The 11,705-nt window shown below is 36.7% G+C and overlaps 1 protein-coding gene across 3 annotated transcripts in view; it reads right to left on the bottom strand.

Moving 5' to 3' along the window:
• Nucleotides 1-882: 882 nt before the first annotated feature.
• NETO1 (neuropilin and tolloid like 1) overlaps nucleotides 883-11,705 on the bottom strand; it is an 84,067-nt gene continuing 73,244 nt past the window's right edge. For 2 of the 3 annotated variants that reach the window (XM_026647325.1, XM_026647326.1), the window contains exons 8-10: nucleotides 6,413-6,526; nucleotides 3,426-3,984; nucleotides 2,205-2,265 (exon numbers count right to left, since the gene is read on the bottom strand). In XM_026647325.1, coding sequence (XP_026503110.1) covers nucleotides 2,205-2,265; nucleotides 3,426-3,984; nucleotides 6,413-6,526 — 734 coding nt within the window. Of the gene's footprint in view, nucleotides 968-2,204; nucleotides 2,266-3,425; nucleotides 3,985-6,412; nucleotides 6,527-11,705 lie in introns of those variants that run through there. The other variant, XM_026647324.1, reaches the window with a different exon arrangement.

The following is an 11,705-nucleotide window of genomic DNA, read 5'->3' as shown; positions in this document are numbered from 1 at the left end:
AAATGTTTTAGACAGAAGTTTTCTGTCAAAAATAGGCAGTTTTGTCAAACATCAAAGGTTTTTGTGGGAATATACTGATTTTGATGAAACTTTTGAAGGAAAAAAGGTGAAACTTTTTGTTTTGGCAATGTCAAAATGTTTCATTTCATTTTTACTTTTACATAATATGAAAATATTTATTTCAATTTACTATATCATGTTTATATATTATATTTAATATTCCATGTATATAATATAACCTTTTAATATATTATAAAGGGTGAAATGTTGGAGGGCAGGGGTGATTCTAAAGTATTTGTTTGCTTTGATTTTTAGTTACTGAAAGCGGAATATTGAGTATAACCTTGTAGAACAGGTTGGTAAATTTCTGTGTAAGGTTGTTTTGCTTCAGTAAATGAAAACATTTTCTTAAAACTCAAGGTAAGAAATTATTATACATTGTTTTATGTATCTTTATATAAAAAGTTACAAGTAGCAAGCATATGACACAAAGAAATGGAACAGTAAGAACAGTAATTGTGAATGCATGCTTTTTACAATGTATCTAATAAAAGGGATTTTTTTGCCAACTCAAATATTCAGTAATATACATGCAGATTATTTTCTCAGTGGTCAAATTCAGTCATTTTGCTAGATGCATATCCAACAAACATTTCTATTGAAGTGATTATGAATGGCTAAATACCTGATTTCAATAAATTGTTCCTGAAATTGGGTATCTTACTTCGTAACCAAATTTAAAGAGAGGAAAAAAGAAAAAGAAAAATGACTAATAATGATAATAATTAGAGTCTTATTGCCATCTAATAATTTACTCAATACAGTTTGCTGAACTTTATCATGATATCATGAGAAAAGGTGGTCAGAGAGTCCATAAAACCTCTAGCTGGTGTTTCCATGGTCCATAGTTTCACATTTCATTGTAGCATGTTCAAAATCACTCAGGAGCGCACTATTCTCAAGCAGTCTATATAATGAAAACAATGTACATATAACAAAAGTTCAATGTATAATCATCTTCTTTCACGTATTACACAATAGACAAGCTGATAAAGACATAAAATGTATTAACTGAAATAATACTAACATAAAAAATAAAACTAGGATAGTTTCAGCCAGGAACTAATTTCTTCTTCAAGTTTCCAGTAAATCTCAAAATGTATTTAAAAACTAAGGAGCACTTTGTGGCCAGCAACGAAATTACAAAAGAAACATGTTATTGTGCAATGGGAATATCTTGCTGAGGAAGTAAGAAACGTCTATAACTCTTAGGTTTGGATAAAGGCAGTGGAATGAAATTTAGAAATATATCCACTTTTTTTCCAGACAGTTGAAATAATTCACTATAGATTTTTCTTTTCACAGTCCCCATGTTTGTGTAAATAGTTCTTCTCTGAAAACAAAACACAGTTAAAATATTTTCTCCCTATAAAGGAAAACATAGGTACACAAATATATTTATCTATATAAAAAACATTAAAGCATTTACACTTTCTCCCTACAAAATAGATATTTACACTTATAAACATCTGTATAATAATTGTATATATAACAATTGTGTATAGCCTATAATCTAGCTGTAACTTCATTATGAAAGTTGAGATGATATTTATTCAGATAAATGGTGGTGGTAATAAATTAATTTCAAATGAACAGCCTAATAAATGACAAGTAAAATGATCTGTAAATATTAAAATGACACCACTGACTCCCAAAACTAACAAAACTCTGCCTCACCACGCTTGACTCTGTTGAATTATTCAAATGAATTGACAACAGGTAGCTTCATATCTTCATAACTAAAATAAGTTAGGCTGCCAGATTTTACATACTGTATCACATGATAGGACTTTTAAAATGTAATTTTCATAAATGAAACATGAAACACCACATCCATGCAAAGCATCTGTCTTTATAATGTGCTTAAAATGCAGATCATAGTTAGCAGTGGGATGTTACAAAGCTATCAAGTATAAGAATTTTAATAATGTAATGTTTAGTTTATATCGTTAAGCAGTCATCTGCAATTTTAAATTCTCTCTATATATACACATTAAAAACTGACTCTCTATATACCAAGATTTTAGCTCGCTAGCATATATCTTAAAAACTATCAAACTTTTTCAAATAAAACAATATATAATGGAATGCAACAGATGGTGCATGTGGCATTCATGTATGTTTACTTACCTTGAATTTGTCTTTTAGACCCTAGTTGTGTTGTACTCAGACTCATGTTTGCTTAGAGACCCAATGAGGCAGAACCTGGAATGTTATGGCTATTTCATTCAACATAATAATGTTTGCATAGAAAAAAAGAAATATATGCATATATACACTTAATAAAAAATATATATCTTGATAATTTGATCAATTTGTACCAATAGCATGAAGCCATTTACACTGGCATGCAACTAGATTAAAGTAACTGATGAGTTTTTAAGAGACTTAGATGGCTTAAATGTGCACGCGCAAACACACACACACACACACACACACACACACCATGTAGGGCATATAAAACACAAAAGCACAACAATAATGTATGCAAGGCAAAACACAAATACATATAAAAAGTTTCTGAGTACTCTTTTCCAAATAAGTCATTCATAAGTGTTTCTGTTTTCCTTTTTCTTTACTTGTAAACTTTTAATCATTCTTATTTACAGGCATTCAAGATGCAATACACAGTAAAAATAGCTTCTGTATTTAAATAATGCCAGACTGCTTTTTTTCATTGATTAGAAAGACTCTTCTCAACAACATTTTTATATGTAAATATATAATAATAGTCTATAAGCATTGAAATGTCTCATTTTAAGTGTGTGTATGAGGGAGATATTAATATGACAAGCAGCGATCTCCTGGTTAATAACAGAACAAGTATTGTAATTTTTGAAAATATTGTCATTCAATTTGTAGAAAACAGTGTTTCATAAGAAAGTGGGTTTCCTTCTCTCTGAAGAGTGTTTTGCATTGGTCTGTCATGCACCAAAATAGGTCAAAACTCCCCTTTTTTACTCATTTGGACTTTACTCTTGGCTTATGGACAATACTCAAGGCCACCTCTTAGCTATAAGGAAACCACATGCATGTAGTTCTTTCAAAAAACTAGATTTTATCAAAAACTTCTTTGGTTTAGTAAACATTGTACCCACTCTTAGTTGAGAGGTAGGGGTGTGTGTGTGTGTGTGTGTGTGTGTGTGTGTGAGTGTGTGAGAGAGAGAGAGAGAGAAAGAAAGAAAGAACAGGGGCGAGGGGCTTCAGGAAGGGAGAAAGTGGAGAGAGAGAGAGAGAGAGGAGAAAATATAATGGCCTAACCTACAAATAAAAAGAAACACATAAAAAATGAGGAAAACAAGAATATTTTAGGGGCAATCAAGTCCTTATGCAATAGTCTTCATCAAAAATCTATTGATACTGACCGCTGGACAGATTTATCATGTCTTGACAGCCTGTGACTTGTAGTTGGTACCTCTTCAATTTCATCTATCTCAGACGCATCTGCAGCATCTTGTGAGTAGCTATGCTTCATGACAAGGATATTTCTCCTGTTCATGGGCTGGATGAGGGGCTTTACAGGCTGGGGTTGTATTTCTGTCAAGATAGAAGCATCTCTTGTGCTGAGATTACTACGGCTGCCCTTAGTGCTAGACAGTTGTGATCCACAGTGATGGTCATGAATGCATTTTGAAGATGATCTCCGCAGTTTATGATAATTTTCAAAGTCATCTGCAACATCTGCAAGGTCAGCTGCAGCCCCTGTCCCTCTAAGAGTACATAACTCATAATGAGGAGGCTCAAACACCTCCTGGAATACTGTTTGATCAAAGTCTGTTTTCCTTTGGACAAATTTTTTACGAGGTTGTTTGATCTGTACTATAACAGAGATAACAAGGAGGATGATCACAATGCAAGAGGTCACCCCAATTATAGTCCCACTGGTATTGGTAAGTTGGTCCAAAATGTTAGCCTTTCTTTTTTCTGTGTAAAGAAGAAAAGCACAGCATTAATATCCAATTTAAAAAGAAACACAGCCATCACAGTTTTGATGCTTAGCATAACGTTGTTTCTATTCTGTGTTTGAGTGTACAGAAGCAATTTTGTAAAAACAATTAAAATGTGGTATTAATAAAAGATAGAGCAATCATATACAGATACCACCACCTTTCCCCTTTGCCAAGTGATAATCAGGATGTAACCAAACTCAAAGATATGAAAGGCTAGTTTCGTTTTTAAACACTGTCTTCAGTTTCATCCCCAAATCCCCATTGTATTCCAAAACAAATCACGAGTCTGCTACACAACACTTCTGTTTTACTTCCATCTCCCCACACTAGATACAGGAGATTGGGAAATGAGATCAATGAAAGCAGGAACAGTTTATGGGGATTTAAAAATAAATATTTATTTGCATTTGGAACTCATCTGAACTCCTAATATTAATGAGCTGAGCTGATGGTATTCAAAGATTGAGCTGAATCAGGAGAAAATGGAGGAGTTATTCAAAATAAGGTTTCCAGGAAAAATCCTCTATCAGCCATTATTTATTTTATTTCCTAGAACCGGCTTAATGAGTATGAGCCTTCAGAACACCACTGGCCCCAATTCAAAGGTTGATCCTACACTACCTGTACCTTACTATGGGCTGCCAAGTGCCAATCTCACCCATTGTTACTTTAGGGAAGAAAGAGAAATTCTCCCTGCCTGCTAAAATACCTGTCCCAGCATTCAGTGGACTCTCAGAAAGGGAATTTAATTTCATCTCCCTTTTCTATGTATTTCTCTGTGGTTTGCTTCCTAATTTACAGGTGCCTGGGTGGGCTGATGATGGAGCTCAATGGGAGTTGAAAGAATTCAGCACCTCTCACTAACAGGAACTTTAGGTACATGACTTTCAGTGAGAAATTGTGAATAAGGTTTAACTTTTAATTCAGCCTCATTTCTACTGTCATACATTGGTGTTACTTCAAAATCAAAAGCATTCACAACAAATCAGTGACACCCACTGCTTGGCCTGCAAGCACCTTTTCTTGTGGCCTTCATGGTATTTAAAGTGATGCTTCACTCCCCATTGGACTGCTACTGTAAATTGGTTCCAGGGTCCTCCAACCAAGTGAAGAAGACCTGGCAGCAGCACCAGATTCAAAAAGCAGAAGCACCACAATCAGCCTATTTGTTTGCTGGATCCAGCAAATCTACTTCTCTAGTAAGAAATATAATGGGGAATAAATAAAAACATGCATTAGGGGTAACGGTACTGCTTCAGCATGGTACTTAGACAATGGGAGATGAGATTCATTCTAGAAATTAAAGGGAGAAGTGGGTCTCCCCCCTCTTTTTTTTAACTTATGAAGAAAAAAGAAAAGCAATATAACTTTTCCTCAACTGTAAGCCTAGCTTCTGCAAGGAATATTACTCATTTTAAGTGCCTCATTGTGTTCATTGCCGGTATGAGTTCATTTACATTTTATTTTCTTTCCCTGCTTGTCAGAGGATTTTACAGACTTCAGTGGATTTATAAGCTGACTGTTAAGCCACCCTCATTTTTTCCCCTTGATTGGTTCCTAAATTTGGCTTATCCCATGTTTCCAGGATCAAATCTGCAGTGACAGAATAAGCAAATGGTGTCCACAGCCTCAAAGGAGAGTTAGTTAAATTATTTTTTCTGAAGAAAACAAATGCTGAATTTTTCAAAAGTAAAGGGAATCTGACATAGGCCACCTGGAAATCAATGCCACCACCTGATCAGGAGTGCCAATATCTCTCCATGACACAGACATCATGCCTGCTTTCCTGTATCTATTCTTTACATTTCAACTTGACTGTGAGATTACACATGGATGTGGCTGCTTGATACAGAATTACTCCTGCTGCGCCTGGGGTTTCAGTGCTGCTGTTATTAGCAACAGGCATCACAACTGGAAAAACTGATTTCAAACATGATAAGGGATGCTTTTTCCGTACTTCCCCAGCCATCCACATTGATGTCAAAGTAGCTAGTGATAGCTTAAACCTTTCTTTCTCCTCCTAGCCCACTTCATAGAAGAGCAAATACACCTTTATGCCCCACCTCCTGCCCCACTACTGTAAAGGTATCTATGACATGGACTCCAAAGCTGAACAACAGACTTTAAACCTCACATATACAGGAGAGACAGCCAATGGGTCACAACCTATACAACCAAGTTAAAAGCAAAGCAAAATGGCAACATTTTATGCAGGTTCACCAGTGTTTTCATCTCTTTACTTTTTCTTGGTTGCCTGCTGTATACTGCCCCCTATTTGCCCTTGCTTGAAGCCTTAACCCATAGGTCTGGCACATAGGTTAATAAGTCACTGAGTATAATCATGCTGTTCCCTACATAGTTAAATATCTTGACAATTCCAGTTTTATATACCTATAAATTACCTTTACAGTGGTTCTCATCCCAAGGATACACACAGTTCTGGAGTCCATTGCAGACCAATGTATTATTAATACACATATTACTATGGCAAAAAAACGAGTTGGCTTCACAGGGGGCTAAAAACAAAAAGAAGGAAAACCAATATTAAGCAGTAAATCACTCACCTTTCAATACTAAGAACACCTAGGAATGACGTAATCTTAAACAGCAATTAACTATATGACAGAGGTTCCTCAGAAGCAGTAATTCTTTATTATACTAGTTGCACCACTCAACTCTCAAATCGCTCACAGCATACTAATCTGGGGCACAGGATTTCTCTCATGTTTAAGATGGATGGGACTACTGCCCAATTTTTTTTTATTCTAATAAATATTTCAGTTTAGAATGTGTAGAAACTCAGTTCTAGATAAAATACTGGTGTCAATGATTTAAGAGATTGATCTACCTATGTACTTATTTGACTCATATTACCAGCATCTGAACATAGCCATTCCACAGGAGATAAAATACTCTGAATGATAAGAAAGGAGAACTACAATGCAAATTCATCCTTCTGATAACACATGTAGAAAGATTATAAAGCTCTATGAGCCAGGGGTAGTGCACAGTTCCCCTAAGGTGCATAGGCTGGTGGAATCAAGTCAATAATACTACTAAAGTCTCAGGATGAAAGTTGTTCTGAAGGCCATATACTATCAGTTTGCACATGCAAAATCAGTGCCATCAACAGGAATTGTACATGCTTATAAATGAACTATGCCGTTCAACTGCTGAAAGTCCTCGGGTATTAGGCTGGTAAGGATTCTCCTTCAAAATGGTAAAATTAAAATATTTAATGCTACATATATAAAATGTCATTTCAGTAACATTCCTTTTATTAAAAGAAGAAATTCAAAGAACGTTTTAGCATTTTTAATGGCAACTGTTTAGTTATATCAGAGTAAAACCAATATAAACACATTAGTTTAAGCAAACGTTTGTGGTCATATAACACTGAAAGCATTTGCTTAAAAAAACTGAAAGTTGTTAAATGATCTAATCACGTTGATTAATCTGAAAGGATTGTGATGGTCACAATAATGACTTTAGAAGTCAACTGCTGTTCTCATGAGAGCATGTGTCCTATGCTTTTTTTAAGTAGGATTTATGGTCACACACATGCTTGGCATTGAGACAGACGTATTTTAGAGCAGTTGCAGATTTACAAACTAAGAACAGTACAAAGGATTTATATTGTGGAACTTCATGACTTTCTATATCACATAAAAAGAAATCCACTTTTTAAAAAGTGCCTAACTGCAGATTTCCATAATTGACTGTAACGGCTTCTTCAGAGCTGTTACAATCTGTTAAGCAAATAATAAATGTTATCAAAACTTGTACATTTCCCAAAAAATACAGTCACCCAATAGAACATAACAGCTATAATCTGTATTTTCAATTTTAGCACATACACCAAAAGCGACTTAATTAGCCAAGCAGATTATAAGGACTCCAATAGAGCAGGTATGCTCCATCAGCTAAATAATATGCCTTTTAAAAAAGCATAAATATGTATCTGTCTGATCATAAATATGTATTTCTGTGATAGCACCTTAATGTTTTTAAAGGTCTTTCATGTTTACTCTCAGACTTCCCCCCGCCCCTTGTTTTCATCATCGTGTTGCTCTTAAAAAAAGCCAACCCTATAAATTGGTAGAGTAAAATGTACAATACTTGTCAAAGTACAGCTGGGAGAAAACTTGCCATATTTGGCTTACATGGACTCCAGAGGTTGGGGGATCTATTCTTCTGTTTGAATCGTTGAAGGTTCCACCCCCATGACCATTTGAGTTTGGAATTTAAACACCACATTTCATAACCAAAGTTCAGCTAAGCTGAAATGGCTGGATTTCACCTGGCTTCCACAGAAAACCAACAGACCAGAGCAGCTTTGCTAAAATCTCAGTCCAGTTTGTTCAAAAGGCTGGGAAAAACTTCCCCACCTTGCCATGGCCCCAGGCTGAGTTTTAAGTTTGTTACAAGGAGGTTGATATTCTAAATTAGACAGAAACACCACAATAGCTGATCATCAGGCTTGAGAGCAGTAAGAGTGAGAGACTGTGTTGCAGTAGCACATACCTGCTGGTAGGGATGCACACCTATCAGCAGATATGTGCTACTGCCGCAGTCTCTCTCTCTCTCTGCTGCTACTGTTGTGTGGAGCCACTTGGCGGTGAGGACTGGTGGAGACACCATGTTATGTCAAACAATTGACTCCATCTGAGATATTATTGCATTTGTACATTATAGCATCAGTCAGAGATCCCAATCAAAATAAGGAGCCCTATTGTATTGGGAGCTATACACTGTATATATACAAAGACAGTCCCTGATTCTAAGAGCTTATGCTCCAAGGAAAAAAAATTCACACAGCCAGTCATGCTGAGCAGCCAGTCGTGCTGAGGTATGTGGATATATGGCAAGGAAGAAGTAGAACACAGGGGAAGGGGACCAAAAAAGAATAGATTGGGAGAGAAGAAAACAGGAAGGGAAAGGAGAGACAGTGAGAAGTTTGAAACAACAAATTAGAATAATCAAAACCTGTGGTGAGAAAAGAACAGCAAAGCTAGTCTCAGAGCGTGGAGAGAAAGGTCTGAAGCAGCATTCTGTCCCTGAGAGTGTAGAGACACTTAGATGCTTATGTCTTGTTCTGGCCTTAGTAAATCCTACCTGCTGTGGTCCTAAGTACCAGAGAGGAGACTAATGATGGAAAATCAACCCCAATAAGGGGAATTTGAGGAGTGGTTTGAGGGAAGAATAGGATGTCACAATGCACAGAAATAGAGGCAGATCCAAGTGTGAGAATGGAGGAGGGGGATAAAGAGTGCAAGGAGGAGATAAAAGCAGTGTTAAGGAGAGAGAGAGAGGAGCATGGGGTACACCAGAAAAAAAGCTAGGCAGAAGTGACAGCTGAGATGTAGGCAGGGCTGGAAAGGGGATGACAAGAATTTTATATAGAATGAAACAGGAAATCATTTAAGAAATTCAAGGATGGGAGACAATATGGTGAGAGAAGCAGCAGAAGATAATTTCTAGCAGCAGAATTTTAAATAAACTAGAGCGAAAAGAGGTGAGAAACATGGAGGCTAGAAATTAATAGGTTACAGTTGTCAAGGGATAGACAAGACAAGCCTCAGTGTTTCAGGACAGAGTTTCAGGACAGGGGTTAGTCTATGGGGTTGAAGGTAACAGACAGATCTAGAAGGAGTATGTAGAAGAGACCTTTAAACTGGACAGGAAGGACATCATTAGTGATGCCCCTACTGAGGGCAGTTTCAGAAAAGCAGCAAGGGTGAGGAACAGGTTAGAGGCTTTCAAAGTGAGGGTGGGACTTTAGTGTATTAAGAACCAGTATGTTCTTAAAGAAGCTTAAAAGTGAAATGCAGGAGGAGCTGAGCAAGAGTTTTTTAAAGGCAGAGGAAACAAGATCAAACAAAGGAAAAGAGACAGGAGTAAGAGGTTGAGAATAAACGAAAGAACAGCTGAGTGATGGAACTATGGAGGAAGGAGGAAGCAGGTGGAGGATAGGTCATGGGGTTAAATGTGTAGAAAAGAAGGACAGTCTCAGAGCCAGTCTGGATGAAGATGAACACAGTCACAGCGATCAGAAACCCAAATGTAACAAATTCATAAATCTAAAAAATAAGAATATACACCATGTTTTAGATGTTTAAAGTAGTCAGCTTCTCAATATGATGCCCTGAACTTTGGGAAAAGCGTAAAACGGTCAATTAATCTTTGGGATTTTTTGATTAGCAGTTCTTCTGGGAGCAAAGGATGAGATCTAGCAACATTGGGGGTTTATCAGTCCCCCAGTACATAGGGGAATTTGCTCCAAAGTGACTTCTGCATTTTAAAGAGACAGAGCAGTGAAACTCAGCAAAGGAGTTTCTGAGCCTCACTACTCCAGAATGTGGGCAACTCAGTCACTCCAGAAAGTAACAGAGAGGACTAGGGCTGACTGGGCCTGATATGTCATCCCCTGAATATAGTGAAGAGATTTAGCTGGTCATTAGGGTCCCCTGAAGAAGATGGCACAGAAGACAGAATGAAGATGGCATCAGGTAGAGTGAGATGGTTGATCATAGGGTTTGATGAGATGCCTGAAAGTTTCAGAAATTGACGGTGAAAAAGATCAGAGTTCAGGTTGTGTGTTACTAATGTTAGGGGAAATTTTAAATTCGGGGGTAGAGTTTTATTGCTCACAAAAAGTAGCTTTTTTATATCACTAGCTACAGCTAAGTGCAATGTGAGAAAACATAGCACATGCTTCTCCACACAACTCTGCAAATGCTCCTGCAAAATGCTTGCTATTCCAGACTGGAACCTTTCACAGCAGCTTTCCAAGTTAGGTGTGATTTCATTAGTTCCCAAATGAAACTTGAATAGTAGACTGACATACCCACACTCATTTTTCCCCTGCATCCCAGAGAAGACTTAGATAAAGATCCCAGAAGGAGATTGGACTAGAAGTTCGTAATGTACACTCATTCAGCACAATGACCAAATTATAACAAACCCATCATATTAGCTAACTTGCTCTATTTTTATTTTATAACTTTAAAACTTTACAATTTTAACTCAAACATAAGAAAATTCTAGTTTTAAATAGTCCATATCAAACGAATGCACCAGTTAAAGACAGTTTTAAAACCAATACTTTTCCCAACTGCCATTTGAATTGCTGCCCAGTCATTTAAGCATTATTTCACTGCAGAGCTACAGTGTATGCCATGTTACAAACACAGAGAATCTTTGCTTTCTGCTTGATTCACATCCTCTCAGCTATTGAAAATGTTGGACACAAGATGGTGCACTAACACCAGAGGATCTAAAAACACATTCAACGCTCAGAATATGAAGTAAATGGGAGACCTCACAGAAAGAAAAAAAAAATAAACTGTTTCTTCTTACAGCACTCATTAGGGACAATGACTAAAACCCCAATATATAAAAGGTACAAAATGGCCTCTCCCCTGAAGGACTAGTGTTTGGGGGCACTCGTCTGCAAAGTTGGACACCCAAGTTCGAATCTCTGCTCCGAATCAGGCACCACCTCCTTCTGTTTTGTAAATGGAGCCTAAGTCCCCTTGTGAATCTACTCTGTTTTCCCCAAAAACTATTCAGTAAATTTGTGTCAAATTATTAAATATTTTGGTCAACATCAAACTACACTTTTCAGCAAATAAACTAATCGTCCAAAATTTTTTGCACAGCTCTAATTGAGTCTCATTCCATATGCCCAGTTTA

The sequence above is a fragment of the Terrapene carolina genome, unplaced genomic scaffold (assembly GCF_002925995.2).
Source record: "Terrapene carolina triunguis isolate 2854851 unplaced genomic scaffold, T_m_triunguis-2.0 Scaffold58, whole genome shotgun sequence".
Taxonomy (NCBI): Eukaryota; Metazoa; Chordata; order Testudines; family Emydidae; genus Terrapene; species Terrapene triunguis.
The sequence above is the reverse complement of the archived record's forward strand: the minus strand, read 5'-3'. Positions and strand labels throughout refer to the sequence as shown.